Source organism: Perca flavescens, chromosome 2, assembly GCF_004354835.1.
Source record: "Perca flavescens isolate YP-PL-M2 chromosome 2, PFLA_1.0, whole genome shotgun sequence".
Taxonomy (NCBI): domain Eukaryota; kingdom Metazoa; phylum Chordata; class Actinopteri; order Perciformes; family Percidae; genus Perca; species Perca flavescens.
This window is the reverse complement of record NC_041332.1, coordinates 10324780-10345467: the sequence shown is the minus strand read 5'-3', so window position 1 is coordinate 10345467 and position 20688 is coordinate 10324780. Positions and strand designations below refer to the sequence as shown.

The 20688-nt window shown below is 41.4% G+C and overlaps 1 protein-coding gene across 1 annotated transcript in view; it reads right to left on the bottom strand.

Moving 5' to 3' along the window:
* Positions 1–2587: 2587 nt before the first annotated feature.
* Positions 2588–20688, bottom strand: part of mgat3b (beta-1,4-mannosyl-glycoprotein 4-beta-N-acetylglucosaminyltransferase b) — a 65886-nt gene continuing 47785 nt past the window's right edge. The window contains exons 2-6 of the mRNA XM_028566256.1: positions 17885–18045; positions 10325–10790; positions 5750–6393; positions 3965–4247; positions 2588–3373 (exon numbers count right to left, since the gene is read on the bottom strand). Coding sequence (XP_028422057.1) covers positions 2882–3373; positions 3965–4247; positions 5750–6393; positions 10325–10790; positions 17885–17961 — 1962 coding nt within the window. The 5' untranslated portion in view covers positions 17962–18045 and the 3' untranslated portion in view covers positions 2588–2881. The remainder of the gene's footprint in view (positions 3374–3964; positions 4248–5749; positions 6394–10324; positions 10791–17884; positions 18046–20688) is intronic.

The window sequence follows — 20688 nt, the reverse complement described above, 5'->3', positions numbered from 1 at the left end:
ACGCTGCCATCGAGGGAGCAGCGCAGACCCAACGCAACTGTCGGCGGCCTGTTGGCTAATCTGCCTTTCCCCCTATGACCTCACACCCGGGAAGAGCCAGCATGGTGACCGAGTGATAGACGGACACGCTTGCGCTAGTTGTGCAAAAGCTCAGCATTGTTACTTATTCTGTGATTGCAGCTTTTGTCACATATTTTAGGGTTTTAGCTGATGACGTTGTGCAAAATGGACTCAACAATAAGAGTTTAACGTTTAACGTCTCATGCAGGACACTTTAAGCAAGGTGAAAAAAAATGGCATTCTGCATTCAGATGGTGTGTGTCGAATTCTTGTTTTGCAGGTGAAATTAAAGCTATGATATCAAACTTTTTCCTTCAGGTTTTTTTTTTTTAAATATTCTATCTTCACCCCTCAGCAACTTTAAGTCAAGTTTCCTTCTGAAAACGTGTTACTGTATTTCTCTTGAGGCATTGCTCACTTTAGAACAGCGTCTTGCCTGAAGCTGAGGTAAACAATAACTGGAAAGCCCAGACAGGCGTTGAAGAAGCAGATGGTGGATGCAATTAAAAGAAAAGTCTATGCGTTTTTTTTTATTATTAATATTTCAATTCTTAACTGTTCCCTAGCATTGTTAATTGTTGTGCTAGTATTCCCGTGTAACCCAGGCCCACGCTGGCCTCGACCAACACACAACGCCCACAGACAAAAGTATGCTCGCCAAATTGTCCACAACATCTCCAACTAGCCACACTGACAGCAGTCTACGGCAGGGAGAAGGCAAGAGGCATGAGCGCTAATGCCTAAATGTTTTGATAATAGTGATCTGTGGGCACAGCATCACCATAGTAACGGCTGCCCTGTCCTGTCCTGTAGAGACAGGGGCAGTTAAATGAGATAAATATATCCCTGTTATTAAAACGAGACATTTTTGTTAGGATTAAGAAGGAAATAGATACAGACCGAAATGGAGTGAGAGCCAGTGTGTGTGTGTGTGTGTGTGTACTTGTGTGTGCATATGTGTGTATACTGTATGTGTGTTTGTGTGTGTGTATTTGTGTGTATGTGTGTGTATTTGTGTGTATATTGTATGTATGTGTGTGTGTGTATTGTATGTATGTGTGTGTGTATTTGTGTGTGTATGTGTGTGTGTATTTCTGTGTATGTGTATGTATTTGTGTGTATATTGTATGTAGGTGTGTGTATGTGTGTATATGTGTGTGTGTGTGTATTTGTGTTTATATTGTATGTATGTGTGTTTATGTGTGTGTATATGTGTATGTGTGTGTGTGTGTGTGTGTGTGTGTGTTTGTTCCGTTGGTGAGGGAAAGTTAGAGGGAGAGCTGAAGATTTCAACCTTTTTGACAGAGAGGGGTATGTGTAGAGAAAAAGAAGAAGAACTGAAACATATTCCTTGTAAATGAGGACTAAGAGAAAACCAATACCAAAGAAGGAACAGAGAAAAGCTTGGAAGAGTCAATTTCAGAGAGTGGGCTGAGGAATATTTAACTGAGGAGCCCCACAGTCGGCGCTGACCTCGTTTGAACGCCGGATGTTAACCCACCCACTCATCTTAACAACAGCCATCCCTTCTCCTTTTTTTCACGTACTTTAGTTTCCAAGGAAACAAAATCATCTCAGCTGCTAGATAGACAAAAAGACGAAAGTGAAGGGTGATCTTTCCCCATCTGGTTCTCGATTGTTCTCATCGGACAAACAACAACGGCGAGTTGCATCTGTCTCGGACGCCATCGACAGGGCATGATTTATTCAGAGCTGTCTGCAAGCTCTGAGGGAGACACACATTCTGCACACTCATCCCTGCAACACTTGTGCGACACTGTGGGAAAGGGTGAACGTCGAGAGAGCCTCCTTTTCTTTCCTTTTCATCACCGCTTTCTTCCTCCCTCATTACTCTCCTTTCTTTCCTGCCTTCTGTCTCGCGTGTGCTGTTTTCCCATCTCGCTGTCTTTGTTCCCCGTGCCCTCCTGATGATTTTTCTCTCTTTCTGTTTCCTTTTGCTGATCTTGTATCCCCTTCAAAAGCCAAAACCTCGTAATATAATACAAAGACAGACCACACACACACACATACACACACACAAACAAACACACAGACCGGTCTAAGGTGCATGTGGATAAGTGTGAGCACATGAATGAGCTGAGGCATCTCCATCGAGTCGATAACTTTTGATTTGGCAGTGGGTACTCCAGCGGGGTTTGATGGGATTCAATACTTTTCTACTGAGACCCAGGAATATGGGAATATCTGAAGGTGTTATCTGTTTCTGGAAGGAGGTCACCAACTATGACAGGAAGACATCCGAAGCGGGAGAGTGAAGTGGGAACATCAGCCGGTCCGTAAACACAGACGGAAAAAGCGAAACAATTCTTCCCTTTCGAGTTTCTTGTCTCCACGGGTTCCACGTGCCTGCAAAATATCCCTCGCTTTACTTCGAGGTGGACCCGTTTCTTTCAGGCGGCAGCCGCGCTGAATCGTCTCGGGTGAAGAAAGAGAAGACAGGGCGGGGGGGTGGGGGAGGAGCAAAAAGAGAGATAGCTTCGCTCCTCCCCCAAAAAGGGAGGAATGAGAAAATGCATGATTTTGTTTATCCAGTGTTTGTAACCTCTCAATGATATCTGGCCGTAAATCCATGATGGATGCGATTCAGTGTTCCCTTTTTTGACCCCAAAATAATGACTTTAAGAGATTTTGAGTCCCTACAACGTCAGTGCTGCCTGGTGGAGATACATGTCGCATCACTCCAATGAGAAATGTTGTTCATCAACACCGTTCTGCCCCCCCCCTCAAAACTCAATGCTGAGGCCATATTTGGGTCCTATTAGTTATTTCGCGGATCTTTTCCTCGCTGAACTTCTAGCCCTCACCCAGTCTGGTATTTTTTATTGTAAGGGTTCTCCAGTAGGTAGTGGTACCTTTTATAGTTCTCCAGCATGTACTTGGGGGCGTACATGTGCTCTTTGGGGTCCACAGGGGGGTATTCCTGCACAGAGCCATCAAACCAGCCCCCCGTCCGGATCAGTTCGCGGATGTAGTTGAGGTCACGCTTGTCCTCATAGTCACCCCACCGCGGGAAGTCTCCGTTCTGAGCTGACACCAGCTTGAAGTAGATCCCTTCGGGCGTGAAGCACCAGGAGCAGTGCCACCCGGCGAAGTGGAAGGGGCTGCCCACCGACCACTGCACCAGGATGTGGCCCGTGTCGTTCTCGTACTTTCGGAAACCCGGCATGGTGTAGTATTCGCGTCGGCGGAGCTTGATGCCGTCGCCATCATAGACGTCGCGGAGCATCCCCAATGTGCAGCCTGATACTACCTCTAGGGAGCCAAACTGCTTCCAGAAAAAACCATACAGGGACTGGATGTGGGAAGAGAAGAAAACAGAAATATGGTTAATTTGTTCTTTTTAAAAAACCTTTTTAAAGAACAGAGCAGTGGCGCGACCTTATGGAATGGACTGAACAATGACATCAAACAGAGCCATAATATCATTCAGTTCAAAAATAGATAAAAAAAATCAATACTTGACCAATACAGAAAGGAATAGACCGAAACATAGGAATGGAACTGTAAGTTATTGAAAGATCTGAAAGGTTGTATGCTGTATTTGCTATCTATTTGTTTTGTAATAATATGATATTGTGAAGTAGGGGCAGGACCTAATAAGCTGTATGCTTCCGCCTGCTCCTTCTCGAACTTCTCCTTTTTATTATTATTTTTTGGTCTTTGGTAAATTCTGATTGTGTTTTAATTTGGTGTTTTTTAATTGTTTTGTTTCTATTTTCTTTTGCAACATTGTTGATTGTTCGAGATAAATAGTAAAAGAAAGAAAGCTGCTTTAATAATATATAAAGAAATACCAATTTCCAGCATGACACACCCATCCTACAGTCTTCATGGTGAAAAACTGTTGATGGTCCACACACAAAAGCTGAATTCGCGCTGCTACCTTGCGCATGTGGATGGCGAAAGGCTCCGTCCAGCCGTCAAACAGCTTGAGGAAAAGGAGGCCCTCATGTGCTGGGATTTCATCCGCGTCGTTGATGACGAAGACGTCGTCCGATCTTATGCCCACCACCCTGGACAAGCCATTCCGTGTCAGGAAGGTACGCAAGTAGTCATCGACGATCCAGCCGTCCTGCCGACCGCCCTCCGGGAAGTGGTCGAGGAACACGTACAGGATCTTGTGACGTATGTAGTCGTACGTACCATTGCGAAGGAGCCGCAGGAAACTGGGGAACATTACAAATGCCATTTAGTTGATTATTTTATCCAAAAAACCTTACAGTGCCATGGATTTGTGTGTTGTTATATATAGGAATATATCACATTACAGCTGACTATTTCCCAATGCTGTGTTTAGATCGGATGTATTTTATTTCATTTCAGGTAGCCATTGGTTTCCATTCTTTTCCATCTGGTATACAAATTTGTTATTATACTCTCAAAGGTTGCTGGAGTTCAGTCCTTACTGAAATGTAATCCATCACAGTTTGCTTTAAGACAAATTATTTCCTGTCAAAGTCACATTACATTTCATTTAGCTGACGCTTTTATCCAAAGCAACTTCCAATAAGTGCATTAAACCATGAAGTTACAAACTCCAAACAGCAAGAATCAAGTACATTAGCTTAAATTAAGCCAAATTACAGAGAGCCACATGAAAGAGCCACATGTAGGATGGATTGCCATTCCTTAGCAATACAATGCAGTACAACATGTTAAAATCAGACAGCCTTTAAAGTGCAGTTTTCAACCAGTAGTGATGCCATGAAATAATAATTTGATTTGTTTTTTATTTGTTGCATCTTATGCTTTACAAGCACATGCATGAGGACACATATATAGTAAAATTGTAAAATATATATATACATATCAAAACATTAAAAAAGATCTGTGTTAAAGTTACAGTCTGAGGAAAAACTTTTTGTTGGTCTGTAAATCTACCTGTTTTCCTTTACAAAAGAACTACACAGGGTACCTTTGAACTACATTACCATATAATGCAACTTTGACAAAAATGTACCAAGACTTGATGTTCACTGTAATGAATTAAATAACTCAAACAAGTTTCAAAAGCTTTCTTATTGGTTTTCATAGTGTACCGAACAGAATTGAAACCAATGCTGCCTGAACAGTAAGAAAAATGCATCCAAATTGTGTAGAATGCATTACAATTGGCAGAGTTGAAGCACAGAAAGAGAACAGCAGGTAACAAAGGGTCTAGTTTTACAAATGATGCCATTCAGTACAGAAAACCCACTGTCCATACACCAAAACTGACTGGAAAAGGAACTCAATTAACCTGTTGATATGCATAGCGAAAGAGATTGTTCACTGAATGTAGCCACTTTCATGCAGTGTCACATCCTATGATTGAAAACACCAATCTCTCCCTCCACGGCTACACGCAGAGTCAATCATGTCGCTCTTGTCATAATCTGCTGTAAAATTACTCCCGAGGCATTTCATGTTGTTGCCAAAGGAACGTCACTGTAATTGTTATACAGCACACTGATGTACCTTCTTTACTGCGCTGCTTTACAATTTCCATCATTGTATCATACTCTTTTATCTCTTTAATCTATCTTAAAGCTTGCTGAGCATGCATGCCGTTTTACAATGTTACACTGTCAGGCACAAGAGTCATCCTCTTATGTCCATGGAGCAGCTCAGTTGAGGAATACATATCCTGCTTAAATATACCACACCAGTCCAAAAAACAGTGTCTTACCTCAGAGGCCGTCTCTCTCCATAGGCAGTAAAGTTGGATTCACAGACGAGGAAAAGATCAACTGCTTGGGCAAGCTCACGAAAGCGTACATGCAGCAGGTCAAACTCGTGGTTAACGTTGATGGCGTTGATCACCCTCCGCGGGGTGTCTCTGGGCGTCAGCCGCTCCTTGGTGGGCAAATTGGAGTGATACACCATGGTGGGAACCCCACAGTAAGGTCCATGCCATCCCTGCCGACATACACACTTTACCAGCCGCTTCCCGTTGCCCCTGACCTTGGTCTTGGGTTTTGGAGCTATGGAGGGCTGCTGCTGGACCTCCAGAGGTTTCCTTTGCCCAGCTGCTCGAGCACCATCCCCTACTCCATTAGCCACAGACCCCCCTGATTTCCCAGAGTACTCCTTTTGGGTAGCCACCTCAGTCCCCTGCTTAAAACAACGGGCTCCAACTTTGGTTTGGATAAAGTAAGATGTTGTGTCATCTTGAAGCTTGTGTTTGACAGTGTGGAGGTCACCCATTATTTCTAAGGGATCAGGCAATACAATCTTGTGCCGGTGATCTTTTCCCATTAATGGGACCTCTGGGAGGTTGGGCCCGGCTAGGTGGTTGGGATTTTGCTGCTTCAACTGGTCTTCAGCTCTCCCCTGGAAAGAAAGACAAAGGATAGGGAGGTAGATTAAGGAAACTTCCATTTAAAATAAATGCCTGCAACCCGTACATCTCATTGTCATTGATTAACTGAATTGTACACCAAGGAATAGCTTCAAATTCAGGGCTATGATCTGCACACACGTGAGCCATATTGAAGATGGTGGTAAGATTACATTGGAATTCCTAGTTATACAGTGCTTTGTAGTATTGTCTACTATTTCAAAAAACACCTATATATTAGTCGTGTGTAATGACTTCCAGTGGTCCGTAAACAAGTTCTCATCCAACAAAAGTTTATGTGAGGCTGTTTTGTTTTGTTCAAGTTGCCATGGAACTGTGGCACGTGCTCTTAACACCTTGAGCGCAATTTGAACTATAAGTTGATACCAAAGAAAGAAAAACATCAGTTCAGTGTCTTTGTGGATCTACACACTTATCTTTCATCTCTGTTTTATATCAAATTTGCCCATTTTGATAAATGAAGGAGATCCAGGTTGCTGACTTTAAATGTGTAAAGAACACAAATTTATACAAATACCAATAACCAACCAAAGGTAACAGAATTTAAAGGGAGGTGAAGTGAAAGAGAAAAGAAACAATATACTCAGGATAATAATGCATGCTTGTACTTATGGGCCTTGGAATTCAATACTTTGGAACCCCATGTCCTGCAAATTTTCAAATTACACTTAATAAGTTGTAGCGCCTTCTTACAAGAATTTAGCCTTTTTTATTATACCGGTATGGCTATAGTATGTCACCATGATTGGCTTTTTATACTTCCTACAGTTTAAAAGCGTAAAATGTTGTACAGTGGACCTCAACATTGGACTTTTGAGAAACCTTCGGTAAGATTGTTAGTTATACTTGCCTCATTGTGAAGTGTATACAGGTAACCATGTGAGTAACATCAACATCAACAAGAACAAAATGAGATAATGAGATAACGAATAAAGGCAAATAGTCTGCAGTTAATGTTTGAAAACACATCCATAAAAGTGCAGCTGCTGCAATCACAGCTGAACAATGACACCTTATCATTACGTCAATATGAAAGCAATTACTTCTTGAGAAAGCAAGTTTTACTGTTGATTGGAGATATGCATCCCCATATGACTTCTGACGAGTGATTACTGAGAGATATTCTTTATCCCAAAGGCTCCATGAATGTGAACGTGGGAACTTTCTGACTGTTGGAGATTACTTGCAAAGTGATGAAAACAACAGGGTGCAGTGTGATAAAAAAAGGATGATATGAAATGTGATCAACAACGTGTGCCGTAATATTACAATGGAATTACCTTAGGAGGAAAATATCTTGCCTCAAAGCAAACACTGTTTATTACACTCCATTTGTTGTTACAATATCTCCTGTCATACTAAAATACGTACTTATGAAACTATAGCCTCTTTCCGACCAAGTAGTTACAGAACCGTAGTTATAGGAAAAGTCCATTTCGCAGCAGATCTACTAACTACTCTCCCCCAAAACAGTTTTTTCCATTTGCATTTGCACTTGCCAAGTGGCCATTGGGACTATTATAGGAGGGGTAAGGGAGTGATGCAAGCACGGGAACGGTCTTTATAGCGTTAAAATCAGAAAACAAATACACCAAAAAAAGTATTAACTAAATACTAATGTATATAGCATATTTGTCATAATTTAAACAAGTCTCCCAAAGAGAAATGGGTATCTCTCCCCCCCGCCTCTGCCTGCTGCGCTGTGGACGTGTGTGTGTGTGACTCTGTGTGTGTGTGTGTGTGTGTGTGTGTGTGTGTGTGTGTGTGTGTGTGTGTGTGACGGCCCGGTCAGCGAGGTTGTCAAGCCCGCAGGGCACGCTTGTGGAGTTTAACTCCAAAAAGACAGTTAACCACAGGTTCCCGTTGATCTTATGCTGGACATGTGTTGTGATATTTAAACAAACGAAGCGTCAACGGTGAAATAAAAGCTTCTTATTTACGAGAGCGGTCTGAGAGACCTCCAGCTTACAGCGGGGTCTCTGAGCAGGACTGGCCGAGCGACGAGCTAGCGGCCGGGGCAGGCGGCTGCCAGCTGTCGCATCACTTCATGGAGCTTCTCAACTCCGAAAACTTTGATGCAAATTGTCAATTCGGCATCAATTTTCGCAAGACTGCCTATGTTCGAAATCTAAACAGTTAATTTCTCACCTAAAATGTCAGAAGTGAATTTAGAGAAAGGGGGTAGGACTAGAAAAGTTTGTTTATGTACTTCTTCCTACTCCTTTTTGAACATGGGAATTTCTTATTTGAATTACTTATAATCATTTTGGTAGATTGTGCTGAGAAGTACATGTCCTTATTTATCTGTCATTTAAATTTTATATACATATACATATATATATATATATATATACATATACATATATATATATATATATATATATATATATATATATATATATATATATATATATATTTTATTTTTTACATGTTCAAAATAAACTACTATTACTTTTACTACTCTTACTACTATTGCTATTACTATTGCTAGTTATGAATAAGATGGCAAAAACTGTTAAAATTGTCCAGTTGTTGGTCTGTCTGTACCGGAAACCTGACCCTCGTTGATCTAGGTCCCTATGCTGAAAAGGGAACAGCGAAAAGACCCTGCCCTGAAGTAGGAGCTGAAAGAGTTACAGGAACTGCAGCCAGAGGAACTTAAAAATCCCCAAATTGGTCCAGTCGGAACACAAGAAAAAAAGGGTTCTAGGAATTTTATGTTCTAGGAACTGCAAAAATCCCTCCAGTCGGAAAGCGGCTTATCATATCTTTGTTGTTTTTACCCACTTTGTTTCATCAGGACTAGTTTGAAGTTGCTGGGGAAACAAAATCCTAAAGGAAATGACACATATTGATATCTGGGAAATATCTGGAAATGAGATGGAGACTGAACAAATGCTGAGTACAATGAGTTCAGACTAATGCAGCTTTATTCACACAACAAACAAACATACATTCATAAAAGGGAGAACAGTTGACATGCACCAAATGTATATGCCAAGGTTTCTCTCCTAGAAAGGAAGATAACCATGTGTACACCCTCCTAAGAGCATGTACCCATAGTGTCTCTACAAACATCAGAATAACTCCTCCTTTACATGCTTCAAGCTATCTATTTCAGTGCAACAGTTTACTCTTAAACTACACCTTTTATGGCACGTGCTCCTAATAGATTCCCACATTCCTGGCTCCAATTCCTCTGTGTGAAAGTTGTACCCAAACTAATAATAGATTCTACACATTCTTGTGGGTGAAGGTTGTCCCCAGACTAACCTTCTTGTGTAGTACACTACATACAAGATATAAAATAAATCTTCCTATCACATATCACAAAGTGACATATTTCTGAAGGATTATTGTCTTCCTGCAGGTGGCAGATGAGTAACAGTAAGAGAGCTGGACTGAGTGACTGGAGATTTTCTGTAAATCCTGGACAAAATATTGTCTGAACTGTATGTGGATATTATTACAAACACACTCAACGTGAGCACAACGAAATACCTAAAAAACAACGTGTGACAAAAGAAAACAGAACTGCATGTTTTCCGTGAGGATTTAGCTAAGTTAGTCTTTGAATGGTGTTCTTCATTTTTTCATATTATATGCACTGTGCAGGTGCACAAATAACTGAAGACACTGTATAATGGAAAGGAGATGAACAACTTGTACGATTATTACAGAACCTAAAAAGTAGTAGACGTGTTAATAAAAACGAACTCCACACTGCAAAAGCACTGACCTTCAGAGAGAGCTTCTAAGAAAGCTTGTTTGCAGCGTTGGATCACATTATCAAAATATTAAAGCCTAGTTTTTAGAATTTTCATCATGGAAATTGACAACGAGCAAAATTAGTTTCACATCTCTCAGTTTTTTATAATAATGTTAGAGTACAGTTTTACTCACCTCATTCAGCGTGTCTCCCCTCTGGTGCTCCACCATGTTCTCCCAAGGGTGAGGGGGCGCCGGTTCCCCCCTTATCTTCATCTCCGGGCCTGCGCCGCCAACGATCCCAGCACCTCCAACCAAGACTCCCCCAATCCCCAGGCCCATCCCTCCACCTCCTCCTCCTCCTCCTCCCCCTCCCCCTCCCCCAGCGCCCGCCACGGCTCTAGCTTTGGGGTCTGACGGACGGAGAACAGGTAGGGGAGGGGCCTCTTCGGGGGAGGCGGGGCTTATCGGGGTGCTGGCCACACCTTTCTCCCTCCAGAAGAAGCCAGTGACCATGATGAAGGACTTGATGTTGGGGTACGGGGCGGAGAGCTCGCGCAGCAGGGAGACGTAGTGGAGGGCCTTGTAGTAGTGGAGGAAGGAGATGACGCACAGGCCCACTGTGCAGAACAAGAACACCCTGTGCCGCCGCATTTTCATCCTGGACAGAGATAAAGGGGGGGGAGAAATGAAAAAACATGAGTCCGACTAACAACATCAGAAAGCAATTTCCGTTTAGGAATAATCTCTTTATTCCCATCTGCACTATCCTCCACTCTGGGCGAACCGCAATTAACTCAAAAGTAATGGGTTGTTAAAAATAAAGTCCGTAAAAGTCTGGGTTGTTAACGAGTACAACAAATAAATAAAAATCAACACCACCTGGCTTTGGTAAGAGCGATAGTCCAAATAACAGGAGGAAAGTGCAGGTCTGCCTTCTACCCATCAACCTAGCATGAGAGCGACAATGCTCACCGTTTTTCCACTCAATCTTGTTTTCTCCTCTAATTAAAAGAAAGTGTATCTGAAGAGGCATAAACATGCTTGCTAAGAAGAAAATCAACGACTATGAGGTTCTAATTGATTTTTAGTCGCAAAGGACATTGGGGATCTAGGCTCTTTGTTCTTTGTAAATGGATAACGGAGTCAGCTCGAGGTGATTATGGATGTTTTTTCAGATTTTCAGATGTTTCAGATAGTAAAAGACGTTCATAATATTTTGTGTATCCTGAAAGGTGTCGCTCGTAGTGACAAACCAACAGAGATTAATTATAGGACTGAATTAAAGTTCCCCTCGGCTCTATTACGCTTTATAGCGTCTTTCATTGCATTGTTTAGGTTTTACAGCTTGCAACTTCACGGCAAAATGCTAGCGGCTAATTGGTGAGGACAGTGGATCATTTGGGAGCTAAAGAGAGACATTTTCTTTCAGTCGTTGAAACCAAAATATTGGACATCACCACGTGGATAGAAACATGACTCAAACTAATTGCTAATTTTGCTCTGTATCTGATGGATGTGTAAAGAGGCAACTTTGCTAATCCATGCACAGAACATGAAAGGGTTATAATATTTCAATGATGTAATAAAATTCAGGTTTGAAGCTGAAGTTTATTCAATTGAAAACGCTGAAAAAAGTGCTAATACAAGCATTATTGGCCACAGTGAGAATCAAAGGCCTGTTCTGCCCAGTGACCTGTATGTATTTATGCTGATGACCATGTTGATTAAATTATTTGATTTATTTTCGGTTCTGTAGCTTTTTATTAAAGACGATACAAAACAGAGGAAAAGAGTGAAGCATACATGGAAAAGAGTGAACTGAAATAAGAGAAAAATCAACATTGTCACTGCATCATTCTTCATACTGGCTTTTGGCTTGTCACAGAGGACTTGTGAAAATGTGCATCAGATCAGTCATAAAATATCCTATAATCTTTTAGAACGATGATTATAATGTTCAAAAATACAAGGTGACACAGACCAATTACACATAATCCTAATCTAGTCCTATTTCTACCATCTGCCTAAACCATTTCATCTACTTTTTTTCTCTCTGTCACAATGAAAAATGGATTTAAATAGAGCAATAAAGTGGACTCAAAGCATCTGAACGTGAGCGTCTGTTTTGGCTTTGAGTGGGATTTTTCTTTTTTAGCCTCGCTCAGGCACTCCGGTCAAAGAACGGGTAATCTCAATGCTTGCGCAGCAAGATTTAGTCTTCCACTTTAATCCATCTTCAAAAAAATGTTGGACATCTGGACACATTAAGCATAGAATGTGCAGAAGAAATAAAAAAAAAACCACTGAGGTAGGGGGGGAGAGAAAAAGGAGACAACTATGCCAGTGACGAATGAGGTATGAGAGGAGCGAATGTTAGGCAGGGAAGAGAGAGTCCTCTGTGAGGATGAAACATTTGACATTTATGTGCCGCATTACCAGAACATTGTGAGACTAAAGCATCACAGTACCTCAGAAAGGTGTTAACATCTTAACACAAGCACATAAAGAGTGTAATCACGCCAGTCTGCACATGGATCTTAAGCCGTGTCAAAGTCCTAGGTCTACAACCTGAAAATGAATTATCAAGAGGCGGGACAAAGCCATTGCTTTGCAAGTCCTGAGTCAAGTCAGGTCAGGTAAGCCCCAAGTCAAGACTCAAGTCATTATTCTTTAATGTTTAATGTTCAAAATAAACTACACTGAACATTAAAAAGTCCTAAATTTTGCGTTTCAAACAAGTCATCATTTGTCTCTCTGCTGATCGGCACAGCCAGTCACAGCTTTCCCTCCTTTTGCGCAGCCTGATTGGGTGCTGTCAGATTGACTCAAAGTGTATCACTTTAACTCATATTTCACATCAAAGGATTGGGAAGCGTATGTTAAAAACTATCACTAAAACCAATTTCACATCAACCACGGACATAACTTATCTTTAATTATTGGTTATCGGGGCCACCTGTATTAGCTCACCCAGTAGAGTGTGCGCCCTACGTGGGCTGAGTCCTCGGCAAATGGCCGTGGGTTTGAATCCGACCCACAACCATTTGCTGCATGTTGCCACCCCCCCCCCACACACACACACACTCTCTGTCCCATTTCCTGTCTTCAAGCTGTCAGGTCAATTTAAGGCTATAAAAGTCCCCAAATTACTATGTTTAATAAGCAATCCAAGATGAGATGCTGATGCTCTTTTCAGGTCATGTGGTGGGATTAAGATCTGTCCCACGCTCTCCGTGTCTTCAGTAAACAAGGCCTACGACTGCAGCTCTCAGAGTGCTCACTGAGATGCTATACTGCCTTTTTTCTAAATATAAATGAAGCATGCATAATACTTTGGTTGATATGAGCACAATCATACATGGAAGAGAAGAGAGGGAGAGGGGTATAAGAGAGAAGAGGCGATGGGATGGGAGCAGAAGGGGGTTAAGAAGTAGAAGTCAGAGGAAAAGAGGAGATGATGTGGAAGCCGGTGGTGTTTGGTGTATTACTGAAGCACTGCGCCACCTCATCTCCCACTGCCACATCCTCTCTGCAACTCTTTCAATTCCACACTATTATCTGTCATCTTCAATTCCCTTTCACTTTCACTCCCTCCTTCACGCCGCTCTTCTCTGTCTCCAACACAGCTCGGCATAAAAGACAAAGAGGAGGAAGTGAGGGGTGAATAAGAGACTCGTCTCTCTTTCTCCCACAATACACAGAGAAATTGAAAGCAACGGTGACAGAGATGGAAACAAAAGGATTTGTTTTTTTGTTCTTCTTCACCAAAAATCTTTTAATACATTTCACTCATGCATGTCCAGAGATGCTGAATGTCATATGTGGGGATGACAGGATGAAGAGTCACAAATTAGTGGACAAAAATAGCCTCTTTTTTTCTTTTCTTTTTTTACAGATGCTGTGAAAAAAGAAAATGGCATGACGCTCCAATCTTTTAACAATCCTATGGATTCCTTTAAGATGCGAATATTTAGGACAGTAGATTCTCAAACTACCAGAGGGCAAAAAAGAAATCTGTGGAATTTAAGTGGAATCGCCTGTTTCATGTGGGAATGATAAACAGCGTTTCTATGCCAGCAAGGCTATTTTTTTTTCAGATTGCAAAATCAAATGTTCATGTACATTTAGCAGATGTTTAAGGGGTAAGAAAATTGATTATTTTACCACAATACGGTTTTGAATTTGGTGCTTTGGCTCTGATCATGTGCTGTGTTGTAATAAAGCAAGCTCAGGAAGCTTGACACAGACAGCCGCTGAGACAATGAACATGAGAGAATGAGCACACAGAAAGACATCTAAAGATTATTTTTTTTTTGGCATTTTAGGCCTGTATTTGTATAGGACAGCTTAGACTTGAAAAGGGAGAGAGAGGAGGAACAACATGCAGCAAAGGGCAGAAGACAGGAGTCGAACCTGCAGCTACTGCATCAAGTAGTAAACCTCTGTATATGGGCCCCTGCTCTACCAGGTGAGCTAACCAGGCACTTGCCATTGAAAGAAATCTCCCAAAAGCACCCATAAATGCTAATTCGGAAAGTGGGTGCTAGTGTTATGTAGAAGCAGGTAGTGCAAGAGAATTGAGAAGCAGTGTGAGAGTTGGAGTATACCTAGTCTCGCATTGCCAGAAAAACGTGCTCTGGTTTATTGGCATTTCTTTTAACCAATCACAATCGTCTTGGGTGGCACTAAGCCCCGGATGCCTCTACGAAATAGCCTCGGGAAGGAACTTGTTTTGGTGGAACATGTGTACGTTCAAAAGTTGTTTTAGTCGTGCAACAGGAAACCCAGATTGGACAGATAGTCTAGCTAGCTGTCTGGATTTACCCTGCAGATATCTGAGGAGCAGTTAACCATAGTCCTCAGAAATCCACCGGAGTTTAGAATTCCAACACAAAGAAAGCGGAAGGTTACGGACATCCGGCCGAAATGAGGAACATCTGGCAGAATTTCTGGAGGCACCAGAGCAATCCCGGAAAGGAAACTTCGTCGATATAGACTAGACTATACCAAACAAACCTGATTGAACTGGTTTAACGAGAAAAGGTTGTGAAAATATATGATGGGAATATATATGGTACATGTGACTGTAAAACAACTTTTGAACCCGCCTGAGCTACTGTGATATTAAAGGGCAAATCCAGCGCAAAATGAACCTAGGGCTTAATAACACACGTGTGCTGAGTCGACCGTTCTCTGGGATTTATTTTCATGCTAATCGAATGGGACCATTTTTAGCGCAAACTGGGAAAACAGTCACGACCAGTCGAAGGACGAACGGCGTGCAACCAGTAACCCGTAACATAGCTCAAGCACGGCATTCGTTCTTCAGCTGATTGTGACTGTTTTCCCAAGATGCCGCCTGCCTGTATACGTGAACGGTACTGTCTTTATAACTATGTTTTTAATAAACTGTCTGTACGCTTACAAAGTTCTCAATGCTTCGGTTTACATGTAGGGACCCTCAATATGTAAGCGAAGTGTGGTGCTATTTTGAGGCTTGTTAGTGGTATAGAAATAGCGATTTTTTTTTTAACTTTAACCTCTGCCCCGAAGGCTAGCGTTATAAGGTAACTAGTGGTTTGCGCTAAAACTGGTCCCATTCGATTAGCGTGAAAACATATCCCAGAGAACGGTCGACTCGGTACACATGTGTTATTAACGCCTAGGTTCATTTTGCGCCGGATTTGTCCTTTAAGTGCGTCAAGCAGAGAAAGTATATACACTACTTAGGGGATCAGAAAGGTAGAATGTCAAACTGGGAAATAATTGGATCAATAGTTTAAAGGAGTTAAGTGGTTAAAACTTTAAGACATTTCAGAAATGGTGGCGACAGGTACTGTATGTGTAGGCGACTTGAATTCCGAACACATCTGGAACATTCAGTTGCTGTGTTTTCTTACTGTCTCTAAGAACCAGGGGTCTCATTTATAAATGTGGCGTACGCACAAAACGGGGATGAAAACGTGCGTACGCCACTTCCCACGCAACGGTTGTGATTTATAAAAAACAAACTTGACGGGAGAATGTGCGGTCCTCCACGCAAACTCTGACCCATGCGTACGCACATTTTGGAATTGGAAAATAGGAATTGCCGACGCAGATGGTGAGGTGGTGAACTGAAGTCAGACTGCAGAGAGTACATGGGAATAAGATTACTCTTAATATTTTCTAGTATTGATGCTTCACGCACATTTATTCACTCCATAACATCCACGTTACCATGAAGATGAACTCCAGCAGTGTTATTTGCGCTTGTACTGAGTGATAACTGTTCCATAAACACCTCCAACTCAAATCTTAAATCAAAACTCGTTCTTAATATTTAATCGGTGCTGTCTCACCGTCACATTGTCTGCTACAGAGCGCAGGAGGAGGAGATGGCCCGACTCCATGGAATACAGGATAGCATCAAATACCCTACCATTAGATAACGGCAGAACACAGTGTACTTAACTAAATATCTGTATTTAAAACTGTGCATGTATCATCAAATGTCAAAGTCTGAAAATACAGCCGTTAAGCTCTCGCGCAATCGTTACCCTTAATTTCCTTGTTATCAGTACAAACTTTAATACTGTTCGTGACAAAACCTGCATGAAGAAAAGTGTGTTTGCCTATTAGACTTTATTTCGTCTTCAAATTGTATCTCGGGGTGGGGGATACCACTAGTTGATGCTGTGTTGGCAAGGTGTTAACAATCACAAATTGTTGTAAACATATAAATACTGCGATGAACCCGTGTGTAATGCTGCATGATGGCACTGCTGGCCCTGCAGGAGGACTAAGCTAATGGAAGAATCAGGAGAGAAAGAGACTTCAGGGACTATGACGATGACTGGCTAATATGCCGATTTAGATTCCCTAAAGCTGAGCTCTTGGATCTATGTACTGAATTGGGTCCAGTAGAGAGGGCAACGCGCCGGAACCAAGCCATCCTGGTCCAAATACAGGCCCTAACCACTCTGGGGGAAACCGGCTGTTTCCAGAGGTAAATGTCAGACAGCAGTTTTTTTTAAAATAAATATCATAAATAATCTTCAACTTTATCACTAAGGCTTGTTTGGATATAATATATAGTTCTGTTAAATCTTATTATATACGTCTGGTATATGGAAGCTGTCCCCGAGTGCCGTAATGTCTGCCGTTTTGGACGTATTATTAATACATGTAGTTATAGATCAGGGTTCCATACACTCTGCAAGAACAGGCCAACATTATAATTCAATTTGCAATTCTTGACCGTCTGAGAAGTTTTTTTCTCAGACTTTTCTCCGCTAATCTCTCACCATGATTCGGTTTAACAACTGCCAGTGTCATTCGTATACTGATCAGCATTCATGAGGTGCTTTGCATCGACTATTTATGGTTAAAAATGGGCGTGCACAGGGTGGGATAAGAGGCTGATCCACGTACGCACGCTTGAAGGTAATCTCTGATTTATAAAGGGAACATTGCTTTCAGGTGTGCGTACAAACGGTTTTATAAATCAGACTATTTTTTGTTGTAAACATAATTTGCACATCTACAACGTGAGACACGTGCGTCGGAGGAGCACAAGCAGGGCAAATTTATTTGCAGATGGTCTTTCACCGAAACGTTGCCTACTATTAAACTTAATATGACAGTGTTCAGGAGTTTCTTTGCAAATATACATAAAAGAGAAATCACAGAAAGGGAAAACATTACCACAACATTTTGCCCATCACCAATCCACACACCCCGTCACCAATCCATATACATATAAAAACTTACAAACAGAGTAACCGCAGGCATCGTGTGGGTGCTTTCTGTGGATTCAGGGAGGCCCAGGTACCTCTAAGCCAAGACATGATTGTAGAAATTATTCCAATGTGCTCATGTCACCAGTCGTTGCCAGTCTTTTGTCGCAACCTTCCTCTCCCCTGCGAGGCTGCCTGTCAGATAATGCACAGGGTGGAGTTTTAAAGTCAAATAATGTTTGTTAAAAAAGATAAATGTGGTAAAACCAGATAGCGCGTGAGAACCCTGGAAAATATGTTAAGTACCAAAGGTATCTTAGGAACGTGACATTTACATTCATTACAAATACATTTTTGTATTTCCTTCTAAACCATACATATAGAATAAGTTGAGCTGCACATTTGCAATGCTTTTTTTTTGTGTACATTACATTTTGTAAACTGGTTGTTGGAGAGAGGAACTTGGAACTTCGCATTATGCTTGTTTTTGTTTTTAAGGATTACTGCAATGAATTATGCATCATAATTAAGTGTGTTCTAAATAATTCTATTATTGTATTGTATTGTTTGTGTATTTGTATAGAACTCCGTAACTGTGGTTTTGACAGTTCCGACTCTCAGTATCGAACTTAGAGGAAAGTTGAACTGCTAATCCTGACACAAAGGCACAAAAATGCCATCAGGAAACACACACATGCACTAAAGCCTTGACATCTCCATTTTCTATCTTCATTTTAATCTAAATTCCTTTCTGCTGTAAAAAGCACTTTGGAACGAACCATTATGTTAAAAATCTGGCCAACCAATGGCCAGGGAAACACCCAGCACCATTGTCTCCTGGCATGTGTTCAGGTCTTGAATGCATTGTATTGAGGGAAGAGGAAATGTTCAGAAAGTACTTTCTTGTGTGTTTTATTTCAGGCCAACTTGAGTTCCTGTGTTTATACAACTGAAAGCTTTAATTTGAAGACAGTCTGATATCACAGGCACTTTTAGTTATCGTATCAGCATGGTCTTACTTGTAGATTTCACACCCCTCCTCTTCCTCTACACAAAGCTCCACCCCCCCCCTGTCTTTCTTTCTTTCTCCACCCCTGACTCTGTCTCTGTGGGACACTTTGGGACAGCACATGCACCCCTGGAGAGTTTAGAAAAAGCCCAGAACGCTGGTTGGCAAACGTAGCCCAAACATTTGGTTTGGAGACACGGAGGCCAATCAGAGTGGTAAACAACCACAAGAGAGAATAATACGTGCAGGGAGGAGTTATCCCAGTTAACTGCTCCTAATTTCATCAGTCTGACCGTGTGTGTGTGTGTGTGCACTGCCACTGCTGTTGAACCAATTTCACATTGAACTGAATCTGGGGCTGGCAGACACATGGGGTTCTGTCTGTTGTCATGGCCACAGACAACATAGTGCATTTAACTTTTAGATAAAAAAAGGGGGTAAAAATCGGATTAATAACAAATACCAAAAGTGTAGTGCAAAACACTCATACAGTACTTTATTTTCTTTTTACTCGCAATCCAACACATAATTAGCATCTCATTTGCATCTCCTACCCATTCTTCTCATCCCTGTCTGAAGCTGAGTGCATGTTTTGATAATTGTAAAATCATTTACTATAAATGACGCTGATCAGCCTCCTCATGCAACAGGAAACTTTTTTATTATAACATCTGGGTAAAAATAATTTAAGAAAACATTATATCTTTAGTCAAAAACAGTCAACACAAACACTCCTTTTCTCAGAAGCCTCTGTATCATTACATTTTATTTAAAAAAAACAACAACAACAGGTTGTCTCATTTCAAAGTTACAAAACCATAGCCACATGAAATAAAGATTAAGTACATTCGATGCCAAGTTTCGGTACTATATAGTTTTCAATAAATAAAGATGTAACTTGATTTAACTGACACACCAGTCACCACTGGAACCAGCTAGTTAAGCAGACCTTTAACTCTGCGCTGTGCTGTGTTTGGTAGAAGAATGAGGGTCAGGAGGCCTGTGTCTATTTCCGTGCTGCCATCTATTGTCTGAGCAGGAAGAATCATACAGTTGGCTCGCCACGGTTGGCCCAGACTCAGCACACTATTGAAAAACAGGTTATTTGCACTAGGGCTGCACAATGAATCGCAATTTTTTCGAAATCGCAATATGGACTAGTGAAATATCCAAATCGTAGAGGGGCGCAATATTTGTTAAAGGCAAAATATGTGTCAAACCAGTCTGAATGAAGTATTGTGGCGTTGCAGAGACGTCCCGGCCTACAAATCCTACCCTACAGACTACAGAAAACATCTTTGTTTGGTACAGATCCTCGCAAAAATCACACTATAATCATTTAAATTTTTAAGATTTAATATTAGTCAATGAAAATGAGAATAACGATACAAACATCATTCCCTTCAATATCGTGAATCATATCGCAATCGCAATATCAGTCAAAATAATCGCAATTACATATTTTCCTCATATCGTGCAGCCCTAATTAGCACACCAGCTAGCTATATATTCCAATTATATGACCAGTTTAGCATGTTCATACTGAGGGATTCACAATTACCTCAGGCATTTCTCTCATACACTCGCACATTTAGCAACCAGCAGCATTCACCTATTAAGAGAGGTGTGCCCAAGAGCCACGAAACCTACTCCGCCGGATATACACGTATGGCAGGTGGAATGACACACACTATCCAGACCCTGTTACACAAACATAACTGTGTCAGTACGCAAACAGGACTGGGATTCACAGCCCTGGGACTACACACTTCAACACACACAATCTCACACTTGGTGGTTTGTGGCTTTAATATTTCTTGCCACGTCAG